Source organism: Coregonus clupeaformis, chromosome 13 (genome assembly GCF_020615455.1).
Source record: "Coregonus clupeaformis isolate EN_2021a chromosome 13, ASM2061545v1, whole genome shotgun sequence".
NCBI lineage: Eukaryota > Metazoa > Chordata > Actinopteri > Salmoniformes > Salmonidae > Coregonus > Coregonus clupeaformis.
This window is the reverse complement of record NC_059204.1, coordinates 31,144,973-31,172,268: the sequence shown is the minus strand read 5'-3', so window position 1 is coordinate 31,172,268 and position 27,296 is coordinate 31,144,973. Positions and strand designations below refer to the sequence as shown.

The window sequence follows — 27,296 nt, the reverse complement described above, 5'->3', positions numbered from 1 at the left end:
TATTATTATTATTAGGAGCAACATTCAGATCCAGGACCCAACTAACACCTCTCCTCTCCACAGCCCTGTCCGTCCTCCACTGGAGAGAACATTTCCTGTTTTGCTTGTGGTACGGATGGGGTTTTGCTGTGTATTTGCGTTCTGATAGATGTGTGATTTGTTCTTCTCCTGTCCCTGTAACTATTCAAACCATATGAGTAATCTTGATCCCTTTCTTGCTTAACCCTGTATCTGAACTTCTTTGAAACAAATTAACTGTGTATCTTAGTGCAGTCTGCTAAAGTAGGCTATCCCTACAGTAGTCTGTCCCTACAGTAGGCTGTCCCTACAGTAGGCTATCCCTACAGTGGGCTGTCCCTACAATGGGCTGTCCCTAGAGTGGGCTGTCCATACAGTGGGCTGTCCATACAGTGGGCTGTCCATACAGTAGGCTGTCCCTACAGTAGGCAGTCCGTACAGTGGGCTGTCCCTACAATGGGCTGTCCCTAGAGTGGGCTGTCCATACAGTGGGCTGTCCATATAGTGGGCTGTCCATACAGTAGGCCGTCCATACAGTAGGCCGTCCCTACAGTGGGCCGTCCCTACAGTAGACTGTCCCTACAGTGGGCTGTCCCTACAGTGGGCTGTCCCTACAGTAGGCTGTCCATACAGTATGCCGTCCCTACAGTAGACTGTCCCTACAGTAGGCTGTCCATGTCCCTACAGTAGCCTGTCCATACAGTAGGCCGTCCCTACAGTAGCCTGTCCATACAGTAGGCCGTCCCTACAGTGGCCCATCCCTAAAGTAGACTGTCCCTACAGTGGGCCGTCCCTACAGTAGACTGTCCCTACAGTAGGCTGTCCCTACAGTAGTCCGCCCTACAGTAGACTGTCCATACAGTAGGATGTCCATACAGTGGGCCGTCCCTACAGTGGGCCGTCCCTAAAGTAGACTGTCCCTACAGTAGACTGTCCCTACAGTATGCCGTCCCTACAGTAGACAGTCCCTACAGTAGGCTGTCCATACAGTAGGCCGTCCCTACAGTGGGCCATCCCTAAAGTAGACTGTCCCTACAGTAGGCTGTCCCTACAGTAGATTGTCCCTACAGTAGGCCGCCCTACAGTAGACTGTCCATACAGTAGGCCGTCCCTACAGTAGACTGTCCATTCAGTAGGCTGTCCATACAGTAGGCTGTCCATACAGTAAGCCGTCCCTACAGTAGACTGTCCATACAGTAGGCTGTCCATACAGTAAGCTGTCCCTACAGTAGGCTGTCCATACAGTAGGCTGTCCATACAGTAGAATGTCCATTCAGTAGGCTGTCCATACAGTAGGCTGTCCATACAGTAGGCTGTCCCTACAGTAGCCTGTCCCTACAGTAGACTGTCCCTACAGTAGACTGTCCCTACAGTAGGCTGTCCATGTCCCTACAGTAGGCTGTCCATACAGTAGGCCGTCCCTACAGTGGCCCATCCCTAAAGTAGACTGTCCCTACAGTAGGCCGCCCTACAGTAGACTGTCTATACAGTAGGCCTCCCTACAGTAGACTGTCCATAAAGTAGACTGTCCATAAAGTAGGCCATACAGTAGGCTGTCCCTACAGTAGACCGCCCTACAGTAGATTGTCCATACAGTAGACTGTCCCTACAGTAGACTGTCCATAAAGTAGACTGTCCCTACAGTAGACTGCCCTACAGTAGATTGTCCATACAGTAGACTGTCCCTACAGTAGACTGTCCATACAGTAGGCTGTCCATACAGTAGGCTGTCCGTACAGTAGACTGTCCATACAGTAGGCTGTCCCTACAGTAAGCCGTCCCTACAGTAGACTGTCCATACAGTAGACTGTCCATACAGTAGACTGTCCCTACAGTAGACTGTCCATACAGTAGACTGTCCATACAGTAGGCTGTCCATACAGTAGGCCGTCCCTACAGTAGACTGTCCATACAGTAGGCTGTCCCTACAGTAGACTGTCCATACAGTAGGCTGTCCCTACAGTAGGCTGTCCATACAGTAGGCTGTCCATACAGTAGGCTGTCCATACAGTAGGCCGTCCCTACAGTAGACTGTCCATACAGTAGGCCGCCCTACAGTAGGCTGTCCATACAGTAGGCTGTCCATACAGTAGGCCGTCCCTAAAGTAGACTTTCCCTACAGTAGACTGTCTCTACAGTAGACTGTCCCTACAGTAAGCTGTCCATACAGTATGCCGTCCCTACAGTAGACTGTCCCTACAGTAGGCTGTCCATGTCCCTACAGTAGACTGTCCCTACAGTAAGCTGTCCATACAGTAGGCTGTCCCTAAAGTAGACTGTCCATACAGTAGGCTGTCCATTCAGTAGGCCGCCCTACAGTAGACTGTCCATTCAGTAGGCTGTCCCTAAAGTAGACTGTCCATACAGTAGGCTGTCCATTCAGTAGGCCGCCCTACAGTAGACTGTCCATACAGTAGGCTGTCCCTACAGTAGACTGCCCATACAGTAGGCTGTCCATACAGTAGGCCGTCCCTAAAGTAGACTGTCCCTACAGTAGACTGTCTCTACAGTAGACTGTCCCTACAGTAGACTGTCCCTACAGTAGGCTGTCCATGTCCCTACAGTAGACTGTCCCTACAGTAAGCTGTCCATACAGTAGGCTGTCCCTAAAGTAGACTGTCCATACAGTAGGCTGTCCATTCAGTAGGCCGCCCTACAGTAGACTGTCCCTACAGTAGACTGTCCCTACAGTAGGCTGTCCATGTCCCTACAGTAGACTGTCCCTACAGTAAGCTGTCCATACAGTAGGCTGTCCCTAAAGTAGACTGTCCATACAGTAGGCTGTCCATTCAGTAGGCCGCCCTACAGTAGACTGTCCATACAGTAGGGCATCCCTACAGTAGACTATCCATAAAGTAGGCCGTCCATACAGTAGGCCATCCCTACAGTAGACTGTCCCTACAGTAGGCCGTCCATACAGTAGTCTGTCCATACAGTAGACTGTCCCTACAGTAGACTGTCCCTACAGTAGGCCGTCCATACAGTAGGCTGTCCATACAGTAGGCTGTCCCTACAGTAGACTGTCCCTACAGTAGACTGTCCATACAGTAGGCTGTCCATACAGTAGGCTGTCCCTACAGTAGACTGTCCATACAGTAGGCTGTCCATACAGTAGGCCGTCCCTACAGTAGGCTGTCCATACAGTAGGCCGTCCATACAGTAGGCTGTCCCTACAGTAGACTGTCCATACAGTAGGCTGTCCATACAGTAGGCTGTCCCTACAGTAGACTGTCCATACAGTAGACTGTCCCTACAGTAGGCTGTCCCTACAGTAGGCTGTCCATACAGTGGGCCGTCCATACAGTAGGCTGTCCATACAGTGGGCTGCCTAGCTTCACGGGGCCAGAAGACAATACACATCCTCCCAGGCCCCAGTCATATGCCATATGGCTAGGGAGGGACACACCACACCACACAATGAGTCCTGTCCAGCTGTTTGTCATGACAAAGGAGTCCCAGTGGCTGACTTCTCCTTTCTTTGCTCTCTCTTCCCCAAACAAAGAGGGACACAAGAAAACCAAACAAACACAATCTGCACTAAGAAGATTACAAGTTTGTAAACAAGATTATTTTTTGACAATACCACAGAAGGTCTGCTGTGACCGTTAACTTAAGTGTCTGAAAGAAAAGGCAGTGGGCTCGGTGGTGGAGAGACAGACCAGGAAATATCAGCAATCTGCCTCGTGCAGCCTGTTTAGGGAGTGGCAATGTCCTCCACCAGCTTTAAAGACACACAGCACCGATGTGAATGGACGTAGTCTTAGCTGCCATTCCATTAGAGTAAACCAAATCCCCATCACATTTAAGATAAGCCCACAACTGTTCAGGAGATTTGCACAAAGTTATTCTGCCAGTTACAGATTTCTAATAAAATGGATTTGTAAAGTTGAACTCAAGTCAATTAATGGATTGATAGCCAGAGCGTGTGTTCGAACAATGCCGTCTGAGATTATGGGTGTTAATACATGCTCTGATTTGGCATCGTATACACTTTCTGTGATGTTGGGAAGGCAATAGTTTAATTTTGAAGAAGGAACTCTAGACTAGATATGACCACTGAATCCAAGGCAGGGCATTCATATCCTAGGAAGTGACCTGTTCACTACTGTATGTGTAACCCCAAGACAACAGCTATAGAGGGATGAAGTGGTTGCCATGCAACAAAAGGCTTAGGTGGCTTAGGTGAGACTGGACTGGTTGATGTAGCTAGCAGGGGTCAGTAGTGCAGGTCAGTGTAGTGTATGTGTGTATGTGTATATGTGTGTATGTGTATATGTGTGTATGTGTGTGTGTTTGTGTGTATGTTTTTGTGTAAAAAAGAATAGTAAAATAATAATGTTTTATTGTCACACACACAGATAGGTGCAGTGAAATGTGTTGTTTTACAAGGACAGCCATAGTAGTAAGGCACCCCTGGAGCAAATTAGGGTTAAGTGCCTTGCTCAAGGGCACATCCACAGATTTTTCACTTTGTCGGCTCAGGTATTCGAACCAGCGACCTTTTGGTTACTGGCCCAACGCTCTAACCGCTAGGCTACCTGCCGCCTGTGTGCCCACGCGTTTGTGTACGAGAGAGTGTGTGTGTGTGTGTGTGTGTGTGTGTGTGTGTGTGTGTGTGTGTGTGTGTGTGTGTGTGTGTGTGTGTGTGTGTGTGTGTGTGTGTGTGTGTGTGTGTGTGTGTGTGTGTGTGTGTGTGTGTGTGTGTGTGTGTGTGTGTGTGTGTGTGTGTGTGTGTGTGTGTGTGTGTGCATGACACTTACCAGCCCATGGAGGGGGGCATCTGTCCCACACCGCCAGGGGGTAGGGAGTAGAAGCCTGAGATATCCTGGGACTGGGGCCTGTGAACGCCTGGAGGGGACACGCAGGAGAAGACAGCCTCGTTAACTCAGGGCCCCTGACTCAGCAAGGCCCTCATTACCTGGCTGAGCACCTACCATTACACACACAGGTCACACACACAGGTCACACACATACACACACACACACACAACCACCCCATTCTCATACACCCCTACTGTGTGTGTGTGTGTGTGTGTGTATGTATGTGTGTGTGTGTGCTCACTAGCTAATTGGAAGGGTCAAGGGGGTGTTGATGTAAGATGTACGAGAACTAAGGTCAAAGGTTTCCACCAGAGGCCCCCAGTCCATCTGACTCACTACTCAGAGCTGTGAACTACGTCTTTGTAACAGTCAGCCTCCTGTGAAAACTACATTGCTATTCTGAGCTTCTGTCGTCTTCTCCTTGGGCCAGCTGTTTTACTGTTTGGTCCCTGCTGCCTGCATCGCACCACCAACAATAGCTTTATGACAAAGGGAGCTTGATCCAAGCTACAAGTTCCTTCCCATGATGTGTCAGTCAGTCAGTCAGAAGCCTGTGAGAAAACGTGATGTTTTCCATTATCGAGATGGGCCCACATAAAAGAACAGCGTCCCGAAAAAAACAAAATGGCTCTCTCCGTGCCTTTCAAAGGAAGTAATTTGTCAACAGAGAGCACCTAGCACTTAAGCACAACCCGAAGGTAACCTATATTTGTTCCAGAAGAATGCTGCAGATGACTGTAATTTGCCGTTGCTGTACGCCTGCTTCTGGACTGGACCATCTATAAATCTGAAGGTCTGGAATGTGATTGAGTCAACGTGATTCTCTCATCCTTTCCCCCAGACCTGTCCCTCCCTCTCTCCAGACCCCTTCCTGAAAAAGCCCCTGTCCTTCGTGTACAGAACAGCTTGTGGTCTCAGTCTCTACTCTCCCGAGTCCAAACACAGTTACATCACACAAAGAGGTCTCCAGAGGCAACTTTAACCACACTATATTTCTGATGAGTTTGCACTAATAATACCTACATTTAACTTGAAGTTTTCCAGTTATTTATTTTTTGCCTTTTGCATATTAATTTGTTAATTATTTTGTTGCTCTACTAATTCTTACGGTAAATAACAATGTTAAATACTCCTGGAATGACCATTTAAAAACATATGTGAAATTACATTAGACCCAAGATCATTCAGCTAACTGTATCAGTCACCAGTGAAAGATACAACCGGTTTGTCAAATAACCCCCCAAGATGTTGTTAGGATACACTGTTTAAAATAGCATTTCAATACTGATAACCTTTTCCTGTAGCCAAAACCACCATAAGTGAAACTGCTATCATATCACTGTTCTAAATGACTGTACAGTAGCTCATGTGCTGTGCCCCGAAAACAACCCAAAGAGAAACACCAGTAGAGACAGAACAGTACATTACAGTAGCTTTGGTTTCTACTGTACTTTTCTCTTTTTCACTCTTGTACTTCACCCTAATGCAGCAAAACAGTCACATCTGACGACTGCACACGTGAACAAATGTGACAACATGGTGTGACTTTGGTTCGGTATGATGTTTGACACACTGAATGACTAATAGTACATGTCTGTCCTGAATGCACTGACTGACAGATGAAATGATAGACTGACTGACAGGTTGAGTGACGTGCAGGCTGACTGGCTGAGTGAGGGAAAGGAAGACGGATGGAGGGTATGTGAAGGGCCTATTGTCAGAGAAGCTGCTGGAAACTCAGACTGACTGAAAGCTGTAGTCTCTGTACACTTTATTGTGAGGTATTATGTGAAATGTGAGCTTCCTGCAGTAGGCCTGCAGTGTAAGGTGTGAGGTAAGAGGGGTGTGATGTGATGATGTGTGAGCTAAGTGGATGTAGCTCAGTAATAGGGTTGAGGTGAGATGGTGTGAGAAGGGGGTAAGGACTCGGAGGTATCAGGTGTGTACAGGGAGGCGCAGACCTCTCATTATGGGGTGAGTCACTGGCCTCAACTCTCGCATCACCCCTGGGCATTGTCATGTTACTTAGCTACTACACTGCCCAGCCCCAGTCTAGACAAGGAGTGGCAGAGCAAGGGGAATGTCTGGGCTGGGGCCTGCTACCCTGAACTGCTCTGTGAGAGAGGCTTTGACTCTCTGTCCCTGTCTCTCTGAGTGGTCAGAGTAAGGCCCTGACACAGGCAGCAGTACTGACAGACAGACAGAGTCTTGGCCACAGTCCAACACTGATCACTATTCAGCCCTGGTCAGTCTTCATCAGATCGCTACAGGAGGACATTTTCATCAGCTCCTTAATTAAAGCTGTGTTTGGGTTACAATTTAGTTTTTCCCTTCCACTGAAAATGAATCAGATCTATAGAATTGATAAAGATGAAATTGAACACGTGTGTCCATCGCTATCTCTCTGTATGTGAGTAGTAAGCTCGTGTGAGGAGATGTTGAGGAGAGTGATGGAGTGCTTGTGGTGTGTGTGGGTCTGGGAGTGACTATGCGAGCCAAGTGTGCGAGCAACGGTGAGAGCGTGCTAAGCAGAACCTTGTGGATGGCCCTGTGTGATTGTCACCCTAATTGCTTCCAGCTCTGTGTGTGTGTGTGTGTGTGTGTGTGTGTGTGTGTGTGTGTGTGTGTGTGTGTGTGTGTGTGTTTGTGCGTGCATGTGTGTGTGTGTTTGAGGGGGGTTGTGTGGCAAGCAGCCCCTCTTGGGGATGGGACCACTTCAAGTGCGGTGGTGGGACAGCCGGAGGCTCCCTGGAAAGGTTGGCCTGTCTCTAGCCTGCATTCCAAATGGCACCCTTTTCCCTACATAGTGCACTACTTTTGACCAGGGCGCATAGGGCTCTGGTGAAAAGTACTACACTATACAGGGAATAGGGTGCCATTTGGGATGCAGCTCCTGTCTCTGGGCTGCAGCTGCTGCTCGGCTCCACACGGCTCCACTGCTGCAGCTCAGGAATCAGGGGTGGAGTGGTGGGTGTGTGTGTGTGTGTGTGTGTATGTGTGTGTGTGTGTGTGTGTGTGTGTGTGTGTGTGTGTGTGTGTGTATGTGGGGGAAAGATGGCAGCAGCACGAACACAGGGCCAGGAGTTTTCTCTGACTGCATGAACTGACCAGGAAAATCTCCAGATCCAAGTAACTAGCTTTGAATTAGGGTCCAGAGTTTTTCATGGTAAGGTCACAGCAGTGGCACAGTACAGTGAGAGACTTCGGCCCAGGTAGATGGTGAAAGGGGACTATATTATTATTTTGGTGTGTACCTAATCTTCAGGATTAAAATTCAGCAGGAAGTACCACTTCATGTTGGTTCAGGTGAAAAAATGACCACATACAATGGGAATCGAGAAGGCTCGAGGACCATTGTACTACTCTGCTGTGGTGACTGACAGGATAAGTTTGAGCTTCCCACTGGCCTGGCTAGTGTGTGTTAGGATGAGGGAGATGATTGGGTGACCTACCTTTCTGACTCATGTCTGTGGGCAGGTGAGGGGGGCTGGGGTTGAAGTGGTCGTTGCTGTAGGGCAGGAGGGACGTCAGGGGGTGCATCCCGTGAGACTGCTGGACCACTGAAACTTTGTTGGACTGCAACAGAGGGTGAGGGGGAGAGAGAGAGAGGCGGTTGTCATTTTAAGCATGGCTTGGAAAAAAACAGATATGCTTTGGAGGCTGAATACATTTGCTCCCATTGGTTTGGCTGGGGATTCGGGGAGGGGTGAAGGGGGTACATTTGATCGATAGGCCTTTGATGATCAAGGGAGGCTGCGTGAGAGCTTGTTTGCTTTCATGTTTCTGTTTACAAATGGCTTTCAATAACTTACGTGAAATCCAGTTATTTCTAATGCTAACAGCATGCTGTGTGACATATGATATGTCAGAGTGGTTGCCATGTTGGAGGTATTCGCCCGTTCTTGGACACAGTTCCAATAGCAGAGCCTTTCATATTTTGTCAGTGAGTGTGTGTGTATGTGTTTGAAAGTTTGAGGCATTGATTTTCATGTGTATGTACATATTTCTGAAAACTTTTTTTGCTCTGAAGACTCCAGCAGCAGCACTACTGAGAGAGGCTGAGGCTCGCCTGGCCGCTTCACATTGGCCCCTTGCTGTTTTATATAGTGAATGCCTTATCACTTTAAGGCAGTCCTTCCACACGCGCCGACACACATTACTAAAACACACTTTCAACATTCCCCCTATCCCCACCTGATTACGTCAAATCTAAATCTCCTAACACAGGATCTATTGAGTATGTTGCGGGAGAGCTAAATCAAAATACTACCACTGCTTTTAATGTTCCATACACATGCAGACAAAACACACCTCAACACAACATCAGAGTTGAGAGAGAGAGGGGGGGGGGGATTTCTGCATCTGACAGACCAGGTGGTCTGCAGTATATTCAGGAGCAGAGCATCTCTCTCTCTCTCTTTCTGTATCTCTCTCCCTTTCTCTTTCTGTATCTCTCTCCCTTTCTCTTTCTCTCTCTCCCTCTTTCTCTCTCTCCCGCTTTCTCTCTCTTGCTCTCTCTCTCTTTCTCCCTCTCTCTCTCTGTACCGCTCTCTCTCTGTATCCCTCTCTCTCTTTCCCTCCAGGACCACTGGTTCCGTTCCAAGGTCTGAGGGTGATGTACCATCATAACATTACAATTTAATATGTATGTTCCTTGAAAATCTCTCTCCCTTCCTAAAGGCAATTAGCCATCCTTTAAGTGGTTTTCTATGTGCGTTCCTTTTTTACACACACTCGCAGAGACCAAATGAGGGCACTCGTTTAACGTATAATTATCAGCCTCCCTCTATTTAAACCCCCCCCACACAACTTAGACATAATTGTGTTTCTGTCGTTGTAACGGAATACACGCATAGGAGCGAGTGTACACAAATATGCGCACACACACGCACCCCCCCCACCCCACACACACACGCACCTCCCCCCCACCCCACACACACACGCACCCCCACCCCACACACACACGCACCTCCCCCCACCCCCACACACACACGCACCCCCCCACCTCCCCCCACCCCACACACACACGCACCCCCCACCCCACACACACGCACCTCACCCCCCACCCCCACACACACATGCACCCCCTCCACCCCCACACACACGCACCCCCCACCCCACACACACACATGCACCCCCCTCCACCCCACACACACGCACCTCCCCCCACCCCACACACACACGCACCACCCCACACACTCACAGAGAGGTGAATTAACTCAAGACTTCAATCTAACTCTGATCTAAATCGTTGGTCTCCGATAACATCAAAGACAAAATTCCAATTAGATATTAAACCTTTTAAAGTACGGCAAACACACTGTGCTCATCTTTCAGTAATCTAATTTCACTTAAAAGGACATATATTAGCATATTGATATTGCCTTTTATCTGGCGGGGTTGTGTTTGAACAGGAATCCGGTGTTAAATAAAAGAGGTAATGGTGTTTGAGACATCACTGGGAATTAATGATGGATGATGACCTTACCCCCCCCCGACGGCCAATAGGCTACACCTTGACCCAAGTCTCTGCCGCTTCATTCCCTATGCTGATGAAACACTGTACACATAATGTATTCTTTGGTTTTCACAGACCTAAGTAGGTTTTTTGAAGCGGAAATTAGGGGTCCTGTTCTGAGCACGGCCGGAGTGCTTTGAGAGTAACGTCTTTAATCTCTCTATTTCATTGTTGATACATTAAACACATCATCTAGGCCCTCTGCTGTACAGTGGCTTGCGAAAGTATTCACCCCCCTTGGCATTTATCTTATTTTGTTGCCTTACAACCTTGAATTAAAATTGATTTTCTGGGGGTTTGTATCATTTGATTTACACAACATGCCTACCAATTTGAAGATGCTAAATATTTTTTCTTGTGAAACAAACAAGAAATAAGACAAAAAAACAGAAAACTTGAGCGTGCATAACTATTCACCCCCCCATCAATACTTTGTAGAACCACCTTTTGCAGCAATCACAGCTGCAAGTGTCTTGGGGTATGTCTCTATAAGCTTGGCACATCTAGCCACTGGGATTTTTGCCCATTCTTCAAGGCTAAACTGCTCCAGCTGCTTCAAATGGGATGGGTTCCGCTGGTGTACAGCAATCTTTAAGTCATACCACAAATTCTCAATTGGATTGAGGTCTGGGCTTTGACTAGGCCATTCCAAGACATTTAAATGTTTCCCCTTAAACCACTCAAGTGTTGCTTTAGCAGTATGCTTAGGGTCATTGTCCTGCTGGAAGGTGAACCTCCGTCCCAGTCTCAAATCTCTGGAAGACTGAAACAGGTTTCCCTCAAAAATGTCCCTGTATTTAGCACCATCCATCATTCCTTCAATTCTGACCAGTTTCCCAGTCTCTGCCAATGAAAAACATCCCCACAGCATGATGCTGCCACCACCATGCTTCACTGTGGGGATGGTGTTCTCGGGGTGATGAGAGGTGTTGGGTTTGCGCCAGACATAGCGTTTTCCTTGATGGCCAAAAAGCTCAATTTTAGTCTCATCTGACCAGAGTACCTTCTTCCATATGTTTGGGGAGTCTCCCACATGCCTTTTGGCGAACACCAAACGTGTTTGCTTATTTCTTTCTTTAACAAATGGCTTTTTTCTGGCCACTCTTCCGTAAAGCCCAGCTCTGTGGAGTGTACGGCTTAAATGGTCCTATGGACAGATACTCCAATCTCCGCTGTGGTCTTTTAATTTTTAAAAATGTATTTAACCTTTATTTAACTAGGCAAGTCTGTTAAGAACAAATTCTTATTTACAATGACGGCCTACACCAGCCAAACCCGGATGACGCTGGGCCAATTGTGCGCCGCGCTATGGGACTCCCAATCACGGCCGGTTGTGATACAGCCTGGTCTGTAGTGACGCCTCAAGCACTGAGATGCAGTGCCTTAGACCGCTGCACCACTCGGGAGCCCTCCTTGCCTGGTCCGTGAGTTTTGGTGGGCGGCCCTCTCTTGGCAGGTTTGTTGTGGTGCCATATTCTTTCCATTTTTTAATAATGGATTTAATGGTGCTCTGTGGGATGTTCAAAGTTTCAGATATTTTTTTATAACCCAACCCTGATCTGTACTTCTCCACAACTTTGTCCCTGACCTGTTTGGAGAGCTCCTTGGTCTTCATGGTGCCGCTTGCTTGGTGGTGCCCCTTGCTTAGTGGTGTTGCAGACTCTGGGGCCTTTCAGAACAGGTTTGATTGATTGAACACTTAGATTGCACACAGGTGGACTTTATTTAACTAATTATGTGACTTATGAAGGTAATTGGTTGCACCAGATCTTATTTAGGGGCTTGATAGCAAAGGGGGTGAATATATATGCACGCACCACTTTTCCGTTATTAATTTTTTAGAAATTTTTTAAACCAGTTATTTTTTTCATTTCACTTCACCAATTTTGACTATTTTGTGTATGTCCATTACATGAAATCCAAATAAAAATCAATTTAAATTACAGGTCATAATGCTACAAAATAGGAAAAATGCCAAGGGGGATGAATACTTTTACAAGGCACTGTATATCAAGGTTGAATGAGCTACAATCATTTGGATTGAATGGTCTTGTTTGGACCTTTCAAGTAGGTGAAACAATACATGTTGTAAAGTGATCATTCACTTTCAATGACAGGTCGTCATTGTAAATAAGAATTTGTTTTTAATCGACTTACCTGTATAAATAAAAGTAAAAAAAGAGAGATAAAATCCAAATCAGTCATGTTGTTTATTAGTATTTTTGTAACATTGTCATGAATTGAGATAAAATATATAATAACACTAATAAAACACTCACTTCCCACGTGAATCAGTCGCAAGTTACCATGAATTGCCGTTGTGTTAAGTACAGAAAACAACTATGGTTGTAATGTACTGTTAATTACTATACAGACCCTGTTCCCACTGTAATGTATACAGTGTAGTCTATCTGTGGCCCCTGTGAAATCCCAGGTTGAGTGGCTGGGATGCAGACACAGACAGGCAAGTACACAGATGAGCAGGAGGGGAGACAGTTGTGACTGTTAACCCATCCACTGTACCACCGCCACACTGAGCCAGAGCCTCGCTGTGGTGGGGCTGTGGGATAACCTGCTCTAGGCATTACTCATACACACACACTGTCAACAGTACCCACACAACCAAACACCCTCAGGTTTGTGTGCGAGCAGAGGTATAGAGGGGAAAATTACCCACACCTGACTGAGTGAGAGTGAAAGGGCTGGCTGAAGCGGCACAGGAAGACGTCAGAATGAGACCTGAGACTTTTACATTCTGTTTGATCCTGTAACTGGCTATGTGCTATATATGGGTAAAGGCCAGCTAGGGATGGAAATCATTTTAAGAGTGTTTCAGGATGACTAAGTTTAAGGTTTCTATAAAAAGACTGAGCCAGTAAAAACAACAACAACAAAAAGTAGAAGGCTGTCCTGGATAAGAGTGATCCTGTTTGGACGTTTGTATGTGTGTGTGTATGCGTGTGTGTGTGTGCTTGAGTGTGTGTGCTTGCGTGGATGTGTTTATGAATGTGTCCCACTGGGCACAAACTGGTTGAATCAATGTTGTCAACGTATCGTGATGTGGAATCCACGTAAAATTTTGTTTTGAGGGTGAAATTTCAACCACAGGACTATGTAATTGTGGTAATCAAATTTCAACATAGGCAAAACTTATGTTGAATTGGTACCTTTAAAACAATGTCAGATCTTCAAGGTTATATCCACTATCAGAAGAAAAAAATGGTCTGGGCAGCACCTCCTACTGAAGAATGTATCTATCCACAGCTACCCTTTGGTCTCCCATCCAGGGTTTTAACCAAGCCCAGCCCTGTTTAGCTATGATATTTGTCACTGACTATTACCAATGTGCGTGAGAATGATTGATAAGAGATCTCCACTTAAAAATTTAATAGATTGCTATCGAAGTCAATCCAAAGGGTAGGTTTAACAGAGCAAATGAAATGTGACCATACTTTATCACTCATATATCATCAATGATGCTTTTTAGGCTTTTATACTGCCTTCAGAAAGTGTTCACACCCCTTGACTTTTTCCACATTTTGTTGTGTTACAGCCTGAATTTGAGATTTTATGTCACTGGCCTACACACAATACCCCATAATGTCAAAGTGGAATAATTTTTGTAGAAATGTTTACTAATTCATTAAAAATTAAAAGCATGAGTCAATAAGTATTCAACCCCTTTGTTATGTCACGCCTAACTAAGTTCAGTAGTACAAATGTGCTTAACAAGTCACATAATTAGTTGCATGGATTCACTCTGTGTGCAATAATAGTGTTTAACATGATTTTTGAATGACTTCCTCATCTCTGTACCCCACACATACAAATATCTGTAAGGTCCCTCAAACCAGCAGTGAATTTCAAACATTCAACCACAAAGACCCTTTTTCCAATGCCTCACAAAGAAGGGCACCTATTGGTAGATGGGTTAAAAGAAAAGAAGACATTGAATATCCCTTTGAGCATGGTGAAGTTATTAATTACACTCTGGATGGTGTATCAATACACCCAGTCACTACAAAGATACAGGCGTCCTTCCTAACTCAGTTGGCAGAGAGTAAGGAAACCGCTCAGGGATTTCACCATGAGGCCAACGTTGACTTTAAAACAGTTACAGAATTTAATGGCTATGATAAGAGAAAACTGAGGATGGATCAACAACATTGTAGTTACTCCACAATACTAACCTAAATGACAGAGTGAAAAGAAGGAAGCCTGTATAGAATAAAAATATTCCAAAACATGCATCCTGTTTGAAATAAGGCACTAAAGTAAAACTGCAAAAAATGTGGCAAAGAAATGTACTTTATGTCCTGAATAAAAAAAAATATGTTTGGAGAAAATCCAACACAACACATCACTGAGTACCATGCTTCATATTTTCAAGCATGGTGGTGGCTGCATCATGTTTTGGGTATGCTTGTCATCGGCAAGGACTATGGAGTTTTTTAGGATAAAATTAACGGAATAGAGCTAAACACAGGCTAAATCCTAGAGGAAAACCTGGTTCAGTCTGCTTCCAACAGACACTGGGAGACAAATTCACCTTTCAGCAGGACAATAACCTAAAACACAAGGCCAAATATACACTGGAGTTGCTTACCAAGATGACATTGAATGTTCCTGAGTGGGCTAGTTACAGCTTTGACTTAAATTGGCTTGAAAATCTATGGCAAGACTTGAAAATGGCTGAAACTTAGATTTTTGGTTGAGAAAGAGACGTGAATCCAACATATCAATAATTAATTTGTAGACAAACTGAAATTAAAGCCAGACTAAACCAGTGGCACCGAGCAAATAAATAGGCCTACACTTGATTTAGACTACATTACTGCATGGTAAATGTTTCTGATCAGTGATAGATGAGCAAACGAATAGATGAGCTATACCACCTCCACTGATTCGCCCAGCCAGAGAATTAACCAAATAGCCTATAGCTACAGACGGGGATTCAGTAAAACAAAATCCCATTGATTGAGACAAGTCAGTGAGGGTTTGGTTGGGAGTAGACCTAGGCTACTAAGTGACTGCGAGTGAAGTGCAAAATAATCCACTTGTTAAACTACTTATATATCATGCTAGCAAAACGTTCTAATAAATGAGCCAATTAGACAAGATGATCAGAGCAGCACTCACCTCAACTTAGCTAACATTTCCCCAGCCTAATTGTAGCCTAACCAATATCCAAATGGAGATTTAGTGAAAACAAAAATCTGTCATTGATTGATTTATCAAGACGAGTCCCCACACTTGTCTCAAAGCAGCGTGATGGTACTGTCCCAATCAAAGCGGTGCTGAAATTATCATCTAGTTGACCACAAGCAGCCTGACGCAGGTAGGCTATTGCTTAAAAATTATTACAATGATTGAATAACTTTGGGTGTTTCAGTAAACAACAATTTGATACCTTAAATTGCATTATCCTACTTTATTCCAGTATGTTCATCATTCAGTGATATTTATTCCTACAGTAATTCTTTATGGTCCATCCAGTTGTGGTTAAGAAAACAGTGCATGCTTAATAGTGGGCTATGTGAAGAGAAGTGACATGCCTTGCAAAGTTTAGGATGGTTAACGGGCACTGCCTAACTGTGCCAACTACGGCTACGTTTCATACTAAGCCGTAGGAATAACTTTACCGAAATGATTACTAGGTTGTTACGCGGAAATCAAAAGTTTTGGCTTTGATATCGCCAATACCTTACAGATATAAAGAAAAGGCCGAAAAAAGTTGGTATGGTAAAGTTGGCGGGAAAACGTCTTAGTATGAAAGGGATATAAGACCGAGGAGGAGGAACTGCGCTGCTTGAGTGACAGGGGGGCGGGGCTTGGTGTGTGTGAGGGAAGCAGCCACAAGAGGAGAACAAAAACGGAGTAAACTACAAAAACTGACGTTACGGTTGAGAGACGTTTCAAAATATTGAATGCGATATGGATCTCTTGCGATATGGATATTGCACATGCCAATATTAAGATTTTTATGTGAATTTGATTAATTGTGCAGCCCTAATTCAACCTTAAAATGAGTAACACATCCATGGCCACATTTTGAGGTTACTGTAACTATAAATGTCTTCTTATGCACTGTAATCATAAAGCATGGATGTTCAAGAGAGCATGCATAGGTCGTTGCAGGTCTGTGGAGGGCTTCACAATTGCTGTAATAATCTGCGCAGAATCTCGAACGGCACTGATCACCATGTACTTGTAATGTAATCTCAACTGCAATCCAGGTCATTTGGTTCTACTTTTAGATGCACAGTGATAACACATCAATCTGTTGTATAAATAAACCAAAAATCTTACATTTATTTTCCAATGGAATTTGGTTGTGCTTTTAGATGGTTGAAAGCCTAGTGATAACACATTGGAAATTCAACTAACTTTTGGCTCTCTTTTTGATTGAGTAAATATAGGTTGTAATCTCATTGATTAACATCTCAACCAAATTTTACCCAATTATCCACGTTGATATGACATAGTGTGCCCAGTAGGGTGTGTTTGTGCATACATGTGTTCAACAGGAGGCTGCTGAGGGGAGGACGGCTCATATTAATGGCTGGAACGGAGATGCCAATGGAAACCATGGAAACCATGTGTTTGATGTATTTGATTCCATTCCACTGATTCCGCTTCAGTCATTAACACGAGCCCGTCCTCCCCAATGAAGGTGCCACCAACCTCCTGTGATGTGTTCTCCATATGTGTGTGTGTACCCTATTTCTATATCCAGTGCCCAGGGCCCATGTCCAGTGGCTGATGGTCAGGCAGAAGTACTTCTAGCATCCCTTCCCCCTGTCACTGACACTCCCTGCCATTATAGCCCCAACAAAAGCCAATCACACAGAGTGGGAGGCCCAATCTGGAAGTGATTGTGCCTCTCCAGAGTTACCCAAAATGAGCACCACTTAGTTGGAGGTTTGAGAACATCAAAGCCCAGGCAGACATAACAACGCACTGAACACAGGCAAAATACTAACACACACACACACACACACACACACACACACACACACACACACACACACACACACACACACACACACACACACACACACACACACACACACACACACACAGACAATACACAACACTGTGGACATCTATGCTATGCTGGTGGGCAGAGGCTGGGCTATGTTGGTGGGGCACTTCTGTGCAGCACTATGGAAATGCTCCATTGCAGAGCCATGCTGTCTCTAACTTAACAATAGATGGGACTGAGGGACAGACGGACAGGCCAGGCCAACCCACTGGACAGACATGCAGAGGAACCATCTCAATCTAAATGAGCACAGACAGACAAACAATAAAGATGTGTTCAGCTCCACTGAAATAGTATTTAAGGATCATGCTTTAAAACTTCACTAACATAGCCGTAGGAAGTAGGGGTGCTGAGGGTGCTGCAGCACCCCCTGAAAAATCGAAAAAAGAAATATATATACAGTACCAGTCAAAGGTTTGGACACACCTACTCATTCCAGGGTTTTTCTTTCTTTTTACTATTTTCTACATTGTATAAAAATTGTGAAGACATCAAAACTATGAAATAACACATATGGAATCATGTAGTAACCAAAAAAGTGTTAAAGAAATCAAAATATATGTTATATTTTAGATTCTTCAAAGTAGCCACCCTTTGCCTTGATCTTGGCATTCTCTCAACAAGCTTCATGAGGTAGTCACCTGGATTGCATTTCAATTAACAGGTGTGCCTTCTTAAATGTTAATTTGTGGAATTTCTTTCCTTCTTAATGCGTTTGAGCCAATCAGTTATGTTGTAAAAGACCAAGTCCATATTATGGCAAGAACAGCTCAAATAAGCAAAGAGAAACGACAGTCCATCATTACTTTAAGACATGAAGGTCAGTCAATCCGGAAAATCTCAAGAACATTGAACGTTTCTTCAAGTGCAATCAGAAGAACCATCAAGCGCTATGATGAAACTGGCTCTCATAAGGACCGCCACAGGATAGGAAGACCCAGAGTTACCTCTATAATGTTTTTGAAACATATTTTTTGGAGGAAAAAAAGGTTTTACAAAAGTCGTGCACTGAGCCTTTACTAGTCCTGTATTAGTGGACCGATATAGCCGTCTGAAGCGCGACCTCCCAAAAATATTTGGCCCCCCCAACTCAAAACGACTTCCCGCGGCTACATTAACTAATGGTCTTCTTGTTCATATCATCAGAGGAGTCATCCGTAACCAATATATTGACGCAGAATTAAGGGAAATGAGATGACCACAGAAGTCATAAATCCTGGTGAAAACACACACTTCCTCCTCTTTATGGTTTATCAACACAATAGATAAACCGTTTAACACACAGAACCAGACATATTTCTTTGTCTAGTTGCGTTCTGTACACAGAACCAGACCATAAGCGGTGAAATAAGAGCATTGTCAAAGCTGCTTGAAAGTATGACGTGTCTGGTTATTCTTGGGTGTTCATTGTTTGTGTGAAATGTCAAGACTTCCATATGGACATTGGTCGCTGACCTTGTTGGGTGCTGTGATAGGGAATGGGTTTGGAACCACAGTCTGCGTCCCATACAAGACGCGTGACCTATTGTGAATCCCCTTTTTACTTCACAGGGTAAAGACCCCCTTCAAAATGTTCTTAAAGATCCCCTTTTAATCAAATCCCGTCAGTCAGTGGTTGAATGGTCTGACTGTAATGGTGCTCAACAGACTATAAATTCAGCACCACGTGATTCATAGTGAAACCTGTCCTCTACGGCGGCTGGGACAGCTTTCACTCACAGGTTGTTTCTGAAAGCAGACCTGGCAGCCCGCTGGGAAATACCACAGCATATCCAAAAACCTTGACATCTGGCTTCCATTTTTTATCTGTGACAAATTTATGATATATGAACTAAAAATATACTATTATCATTAGACTTATTGATTTCTAAAACTGATCACAACTTCCTTTGTCAATGAAAACCCCCTCTATACTGTATCACTGTCATCCCTGTTCTAGAAAAGAAAGCTGAGGGCTCTGGCATTAGAGGAGAGAGAAATGGAGAGGAGAGGAGAGGAGAGGAGAGGAGAGGAGAGGAGATGAGAGGAGAGGAGAGGAGAGGAGAGGAGAGGAGAGGAGAGGAGAGGAGAGGAGAGGAGAGGAGAGGAGAGGAGAGGAGAGGGAGAGGAGAGGAGAGGGAGAGGAGAGGAGAGGAGAGAGGAGAGGAGAGGAGAGGGAGAGGAGAGGAGAGGAGAGGAGAGGAGAGGAGAGGAGGAGAGGAGAGGGAGAGGAGAGGAGAGGGAGAGGAGAGGAGAGGAGAGGAGAGGAGAGGAGAGGAGAGGAGAGGAGAGGAGAGGGAGAGGAGAGGAGAGGAGAGGAGAGGAGAGGAGAGGAGAGGAGAGGAGAGGAGAGGAGAGGAGAGGAGAGGAGAGGAGAGGAGAGGAGAGGGAGAGGAGAGGAGAGGAGAGGAGAGGAGAGGAGAGGAGAGGAGAGGAGAGGAGAGGGAGGAGAGGAGAGAGAGACGAGACGAGAGGAGAGGAGAGGAGAGGAGAGGAGAGGAGAGGAGAGGAGAGGAGAGGAGAGGAGAGGAGAGAGGAGAGGAGAGGAGAGGAGAGGAGAGGAGAGGAGAGGAGAGGAGAGGAGAGGAGAGGAGAGGAGAGGAGAGGAGAGGAGAGGAGAGGAGAGGGGGGTGAGAAGAGAGGGAGAGACAGGAGAGCGAAAAGAGAAAAGACAGAGAGAGGGGTGATCTCATCTCTAAGAAGGTGAAATAATACCCAGAGGTAAGGCATGGTAAGTAAGGCACCTGTCTTCTATCTGATTTACCAGTCAGAACTTCCCTCAGCATTGGTTCTGCTTGGCTATGTCCCTATCCTCAGTGAGCTGCCCGCCAACAGGCTAATTACAGAGTCACACGACAGCCCTCTGCAGCTCCCCTCACATGAAAAGACCTAGTGCGGTCTGCTACTGGGTCTCCAGGAGTGTGTGTGTGTGTGTGTGTTGTGTGTGTGGGTCACACACAGGGTGGGTGGGTTGGGGATCTGTCAGGGAGGGTTGGTCCAGTGCACCGCAGGGCAGGGTAGGGGTGGGGTGTGCCAGAGTGAGTGTCCTCTCCTCTACACACCACTTACTGGGCTCTTTATTAAATGGTGGGAACATCAAAGAACTGAGAAAAGAGAGGAGTGTCTCTGAGGGGGGAGGGGGGTCGTGGGGGAGCAACTGTACTTCCACTCTGAACTTTGGACTACATTTGGTGCCATATGGAAGTGATAACTGTTTCAGTCCAAGAGGTCACTTTCAGTTCAGACATCTCAACACCTCCCCTCAGAATGGCATGACCGAATTGTGTAAACTCCACCCCAAGTTTCCGTGCCATGAATCAGTCTATTAAGTGTAAATGGTATACTCTGCTTTCCCGTGTTTACAAACAAAGCAATGTCAATGTCTCTGAAGTCTATCTTTCTAGTCAGAGAGCTCCACCCCTCTGATTTGAGATTAGAGATGAGCCTCTTCCTTCTTGATTGATTGATTGAATTTATTTGACAATTTGTAAAATAAATACATAAGGGCACTCCATCCGGTGACGCCTCCACATTCAATTTAAGAAAATCATCAAGGATAACACAATAAAGCTTAACAGCTTATTTCCATTGTGGTCCTTTCTGTCCGAGAGGGTGATAGAGGAGTGTGATAGAGGAGGGTGATAGAGGAGGAGGATAGAGGAGGGTGATAGAGGAGGAGGATAGAGGAGGGTGATAGAGGAGGAGGATAGAGGAGGAGGATAGAGGAGGGTGATAGAGGAGGAGGATAGAGGAGTGTGATAGAGGAGGAGGATAGAGGAGTGTGATAGAGGAGGGTGATAGAGGAGGAGGATAGAGGAGGAGGATAGAGGAGGGTGATAGAGGAGGAGGATAGAGGAGGAGGATAGAAGAGGGTGATATGGTTGCCATCTTAGAGCAACAACAATGAGCAAACAGTCTGGTTGTATTTGATTAACGTTTATTTAAAAAGATAGATCTATCTATCTATCTATCTATAGTGCCTTGCAAAATAATTCATCCCCTTTGGCGTTTTTCCTATTTTGTTGAATTACAACCTGTAATTTAAATAGATTTTTATTTGGATTTCATGTAATGGACATACACAAAATAGTCAAAATTGGTGAAGTGAAATATAAAAAATAACTTCTTTCAAAAAAATTCTAAAAAATAAATAACGGAAAAGTGGTGCGTGCATATGTATTCACCCCCTTTGCTATGAAGCCCCTAAATAACATCTGGTGCAACCAATTACCTTCAGAAGTCACATAATTAGTTAAATAAAGTCCACCTGTGTGCAATATAAGTGTCACATGATCAGTCACATGATCTCAGTATATATACACACCTGTTCTGAAAGGCCCCAGAGTCTGCAACACCACCAAGCAAGGGGCACCACCAAGCAAGGGGCACCACCAAGCAAGGGGCACCACCAAGCAAGCAGCACCATGAAGACCAAGGAGCTCTCCAAACAGGTCAGGGACAAAGTTGTGGAGGAGTACAGATCAGGGTTGGGTTATACACAAATATCTGAAACTTTGAATGGAAAGAATATGGCACCACAACAAACCTGCCAAGCAAACAAAGAAAGGCACGCAACTACGCAAGCCTGGTCTCTGCTCCACTCTATCTATTACATTTTAGTCATTTAGCAGACGCTCTTATCCAGAGCGACTTACAGTTAGTGAGTGCATACATTTTCAAACTGGCTCCCAGTGGGAAACGAACCCACAACCCTGGCGTTGCAAGCGCCATGCTCTACCAACTGAGCTACAGTTGTAGTTCTATCTATCTTATCTATCTTATCTATCTTATCTATCTATCGATAGTTGGATGGGGGGGATTCTCTCCCTTCATATCATAATTTAGTCTGTCTGATTAATTCCCTTTGCCCCTGTGGCTGAAGTTATTCCAGTGGATATGCCCTCCTCCCTTCTCCCTCCTCCCCTTCCCTCCCTGCCTCCTACCCCCCACCTTCCTCCATACAGCCCCCAGCCCGCTCTTCTCTCCTCTCTCTCAGAGCCAACCTGCTGGGCTGGGGCCTCTACATGCCCGCCCATGGCACCAGGAACAACGAATGACGTTCCCATGGTTACCACCCCTGCACTGTGTGTGCCGTCCGCAGCTAGGCCGTGAGGCCCGCTCAGTGGAAATCTGTGCCGACTCACTCCTCTCAGTTGTCAGCCCTGAGTGTGTGTGTGTGTGTGTGTGTGTGTATGTGTGTGTGTGTGTGTGTATGTGAGAGAGAGAGAGAGAGACAAACCCCTTTACACTGCACTGCACTGTTCTGAAGCATCGTCTGCTGCTCCCGGACAGACAGAGGAGATGAGGTGGAGCTCCACTCACCAGCCAGAGCATTTAGACTGGGTGTGAGTGTGCTGCTGCATCATCAAACCACTTAATTAAACCTAAACTTAAGCCTGTGAGGAACCTCCTGTTGAGAAACATCCTAAGCCTCTGGATTCTCCTGAAGTAAGACCTTGGACGTACTGTATCTATTCGTTGTCCTACCAATATGATCAAACCCTATGCTTGATACACTACATATACATTGATTAAAGGTTTAGAGCTTATTGGCAAATCCTATAAAGTTTTGAACATGCCGTTCCTTGTATTTAATTTGATTCCTAAGAAGCGTCTTGACGGTTTGTTAACCATTAAACACACCTTGAATCTCACTGACGATAGACTGCCGATAGGTCCTTCTCTTGCAAGAATAAAAGCGGTACCTACTGCATGCTGACCCGTTAGCGACAAACCTACCGATTCTACTTGTAGAATCACAATGCTTGTCAGTGGCCAACAACTTGACTTTGAGCCAATCAGACAGCACGAACCCCCACGTGGGGAGCCAACAAAAAAATGAAAAGAAATAGGGCATTTTCTCCGTACATCCACGGGTGAGCCTGTCACACTTCATATGCAATGTAGGCTATGGGATGATAGCTAGCTAAGCGCACCGACACAATGCACACAACACTAAATACTTCCTCCAAGCTAGCTAACCAAGCTAATATTGACATTATAATTAAATAACAATGGATTAGCTAGTTTCCATGAAACAGCTGCCTACGTTAGCGCCGAGTTAGTGCAGTGTCCTTAGCTAGCTAGCTATATTGTGCTAGCTAGCGAATATGCTAACATTAGCTAGCTAAATATTTGTCTATGGACTGGCACAGGCAGTATGGGATTATGGAGAGTAAATACAAAATTGTTAGGTAGTTATCTAGATGTGGCCACCTGGCTAGTATCAACAAGAGCTTTTTACAAATTACCAACATTAGCGCAAATAGCTTGGAATCTAGACCACGGATATGCATTGCCAAACAACGCTAATGCCACCTTCTGGTTTGGAGTATTTTAACAAGGCTGAGTGGCTGACGACTTCCAAGGTCTTTGCTCTGTGAACACAAAAGGGCAGCGCACTCATGGGCAGCGCACAATTGGCCTAGCGTTGTCCAGGGTAGGGGAGGGAATGGCCGGCAGGGATGTAGCTCAGTTGATAGAGCATGGCGTTTGCAACGCCAGGGTTGTGGGTTCGATTCCCACGGGGGACCAGTATGATTAAAAAAAAAATATGTATTCACTAACTGTAAGTCGCTCTGGATAAGAGCGTCTGCTAAATGACGTAAATGTAAATGTAAAAGAGATTGACTGCCAACACTCTGTTCAGAGGTGCTAAGTACTGTCAGCAGTTTGACAATCCTACCAGTATGGCTGAGCTTTTAGGAAAACATTCTTAGTAGTTCGCTGGTTTGAATTATAGATTTGAGACTCAAACCCCTTCTGTTTGTTTGTTTGTTCAACTCTTTGAGTGAGGAGAGAACAGCAACGCAAGTCGAGAGAGAAAGAGACGGAAAGAGAGAGAGAGAGAGAGAAAGAGAGAGCGAGCTAGTTCCCTCCGTGGAAATGGGACCGTTAAAAAACACGTTGTGAGCTAATGGTTTGTTATTGAACGAGAGTTAGATCATTGACCAGTCTCCCAGAGCTGGAACTCATGTTAGGCTTTAAATCCACCAGCCATTCCGATTTAAGCAACCAGGCTCAGATATCACAGGGCCCAACGCTCTGATGTGGCCACAGATATAATTCGAACTTAACCGAGAAGAAGCCAGCTTGAATGTATATTTGCTAACCAGAACTCCCCTTAGCTGGGACCGACATACTGTTCCCATTTTCATATGAGCGGAAAAAAACATTGCCTGACATCACTCCAGATTAGGAATATGTTTGATGAGTAGTTATGACAAGTTAGTCAAAGTGATGCATACAGTATTTCAGCAGTTTTCACTCTCGGGCTGGAGAGTTTCGCAAAGGCATATAGTGGCTTTCGTGCTAGATAACTAGTGTTGGTTCGGTTTTAGAAGCTATGTTGAATGCATGGAAGGCCCCTAAACAATTGAATTGTGGAATGGGGATCATGAAAAACCTTTGATCTGTCAAATGATCTTCACCACATTCATGCATTCAGCTAACCCCAGGCAGGGGGTTGAAGTGAAGTCGGACAGCAGACAGGCCTTTTAGATCACTCCTCCAGGGATACAATACAAGCTGTATTCAGCCTAGGGTTGCAAATGGAGGATATATTACTGGTAACTTTCAAAGTTTACCAGTAAACTACCAGAATTCTGGTAACTTTGAAGGATTTTATGGAATCTTATCACATGACATGTTGTGGCCTTTTTGGGTACTTCAGATTATCACAGTTGTCTGTAATTCTCTCTGGCCCTCTGTGTGGCCTTATCACATGTAAAAAAATATAAATTAATAAAACAAGTAAAACATTATTGTGTGTGTGTAAAATATTACTGTTCTCAGATTTTTTATTAATAGATTTTAGATGTGTATTAAAATGTTGTTGCACATCGCTATATATCCATTGTTTAGCTAAAATGGAATGTTCGTATCCTGTATATTTGACTGTGATATGTGGTTGTCTCACCTAGCTAACTTAAGATGAATGCACTAACTGTAAATCCCTCTGGATAAGAGCATCTGAGTCATCCACCAATTCGGTGCCTTTTGAGGTGAAAACATTTTGTCATAAAGAGCACATATTCAACTTCATAAAAAACATGTTTTCCCCATCTGAAGAGGTAAAACAAGTATAAATGACCATAGTAAGTGCCTATTAAGTGTCAAATAAAGTAACAGGGTTGACCGTAACAGGGTTGATTTCTTCTTAAATCAGCCGTAAATCCCCTTGTGACAGGGGGAATGGAAGCTTGTTGTGTGCAACAGGGAGTGAGTGGCAACTGAATGCAAGCTTCACAAAGAATAATTAATTGTGAAAACATTTCTAACCTGTCTATGTATGGGTAACAGGGTTGACATGTTATGCTTGACCTGCTCAGTTTTCCACCACAAAACACCAGAAAATGGCCAAAAAGAGTAGAACCAGCTCACCTGCTTTTACTCTATGATTTGACTATTAGATGTTCAATGTTTCTTAAAAAAAAATATTAAAACAAGAGTTAAGTTCACGTAACAAGGTTAACCTTAAAATGAGAGACAGATGTAAATGGATCACTAATCAGATGAAATAATAATAATCTTCAGAAATGATTGTCAAAGCAACAAAATCACTTTGGCTTTGCAATGATGGTGAAACCTGGGAGAAATTCTGGGATTAGGTGGGTTAAAATCTTCCTAGAAGTGACACAGGGTTGATGGACAGACATGTCAAAATGCTGAATTTTTGCACTTTAGTACACCCTTATTCATATTAAAAATCTCATTGATTGAATTCTCCATGTGGCCTATATTAAAGGGCACTTAATTTAATATAACAGGCTTTAAAAATTCTACATTGGTGCAAAATGTTTAGTTAAAATATCAAAAGGCACTATTTTTGTGGAATGACCCATCTGCTAAATTACTAAAATGTCAAATGTAAATATTTTACATACAGATCTCATATTACTGTATTGATTAATTTTGTATGTATAATTTGTACAGTCCTTTATAAAAAATGTAGCTTTTTATCACATTTGACTGTGTAAGATCATCCGTTCACCTACTCTGCGTCTCACAAAGACAAGGCAGTTGGAACCAAAAATCTCAAATTTGGACTCATCAGACCAAAGGACAGATTTCCACTGGTCTAATGTCCATTGCTCGTGTTTCTTGGCCCAAGCAAGTCTCTTCTTCTTATTGGTGTCTTTTAGTAGTGGTTTCTTTGCAGCAATTCGACCATGAACGCCTGATTCACGCAGTCTCCTCTGAACAGTTGATGTTGAGATGTGTCTGTTACTTGAACTCTGTGAAGCATTTATTTGGGCTGCAATTGGAGGTGCAGTTAACTCTAATGAACTTATCCTCTGCAGCAGAAGTAACTCTTTCCTGTGGAGGTCCTCATGAGAGCCAGTTTCATCATAGCGCTTGATGGTTTTGCGACTGCACTTGAAGAAACGTTCAAAGTTCTTGACATTTTCCGGATTGACTGACCTTCATGTCTTAAAGTAATGATGGACTGTCGTTTCGCTTTGCTTATTTGAGCTGTTCTTGCCATAATATGGACTTGGTCTTTTACCAAATAGGACTGTCTTCTGTATACCACCCCTACCTTGTCACAGCACAACTGATTGGCTCAAACGCATTAAGAAGGAAATAAATTCCACAAATTAACTTTTAACAAGGCACACCTGTTAATTGAAATGCATTCCAGGTGACTACCTCATGAAGCTGGTTGAGAGAATTCCAAGAGTGTGCAAAGCTGTCATCTAGGCAAAGGGTGGCTACTTTGAAGAATCTCAAATATAAAACATATTTGGTTTGTTTAACACTTTTTTGGTTACTACATGATTCATTATGTGTTATTTCATAGTTTTGATGTCTTCACTATTATTCTACAATGTAGAAAATAGTAAAAATAAAGAAAAACCCTGGAATGAATAGCTGTGTCCAAACGTTTGACTGGTACTGTGTATATATATGAAT

At 44.5% G+C, this 27,296-nt stretch overlaps 1 protein-coding gene across 6 annotated transcripts in view; it reads right to left on the bottom strand.

Moving 5' to 3' along the window:
• Positions 1–27,296, bottom strand: part of LOC121579234 (transcription factor 7-like 2) — a 67,087-nt gene that overhangs the window by 19,674 nt on the left and 20,117 nt on the right. For all 6 annotated transcript variants that reach the window (XM_041893640.1, XM_041893641.1, XM_041893642.2 and 3 more), the window contains exons 4-5: positions 8,292–8,415; positions 4,779–4,866 (exon numbers count right to left, since the gene is read on the bottom strand). In XM_041893640.1, the coding sequence (XP_041749574.1) occupies positions 4,779–4,866; positions 8,292–8,415 (212 nt within the window). The remainder of the gene's footprint in view (positions 1–4,778; positions 4,867–8,291; positions 8,416–27,296) is intronic.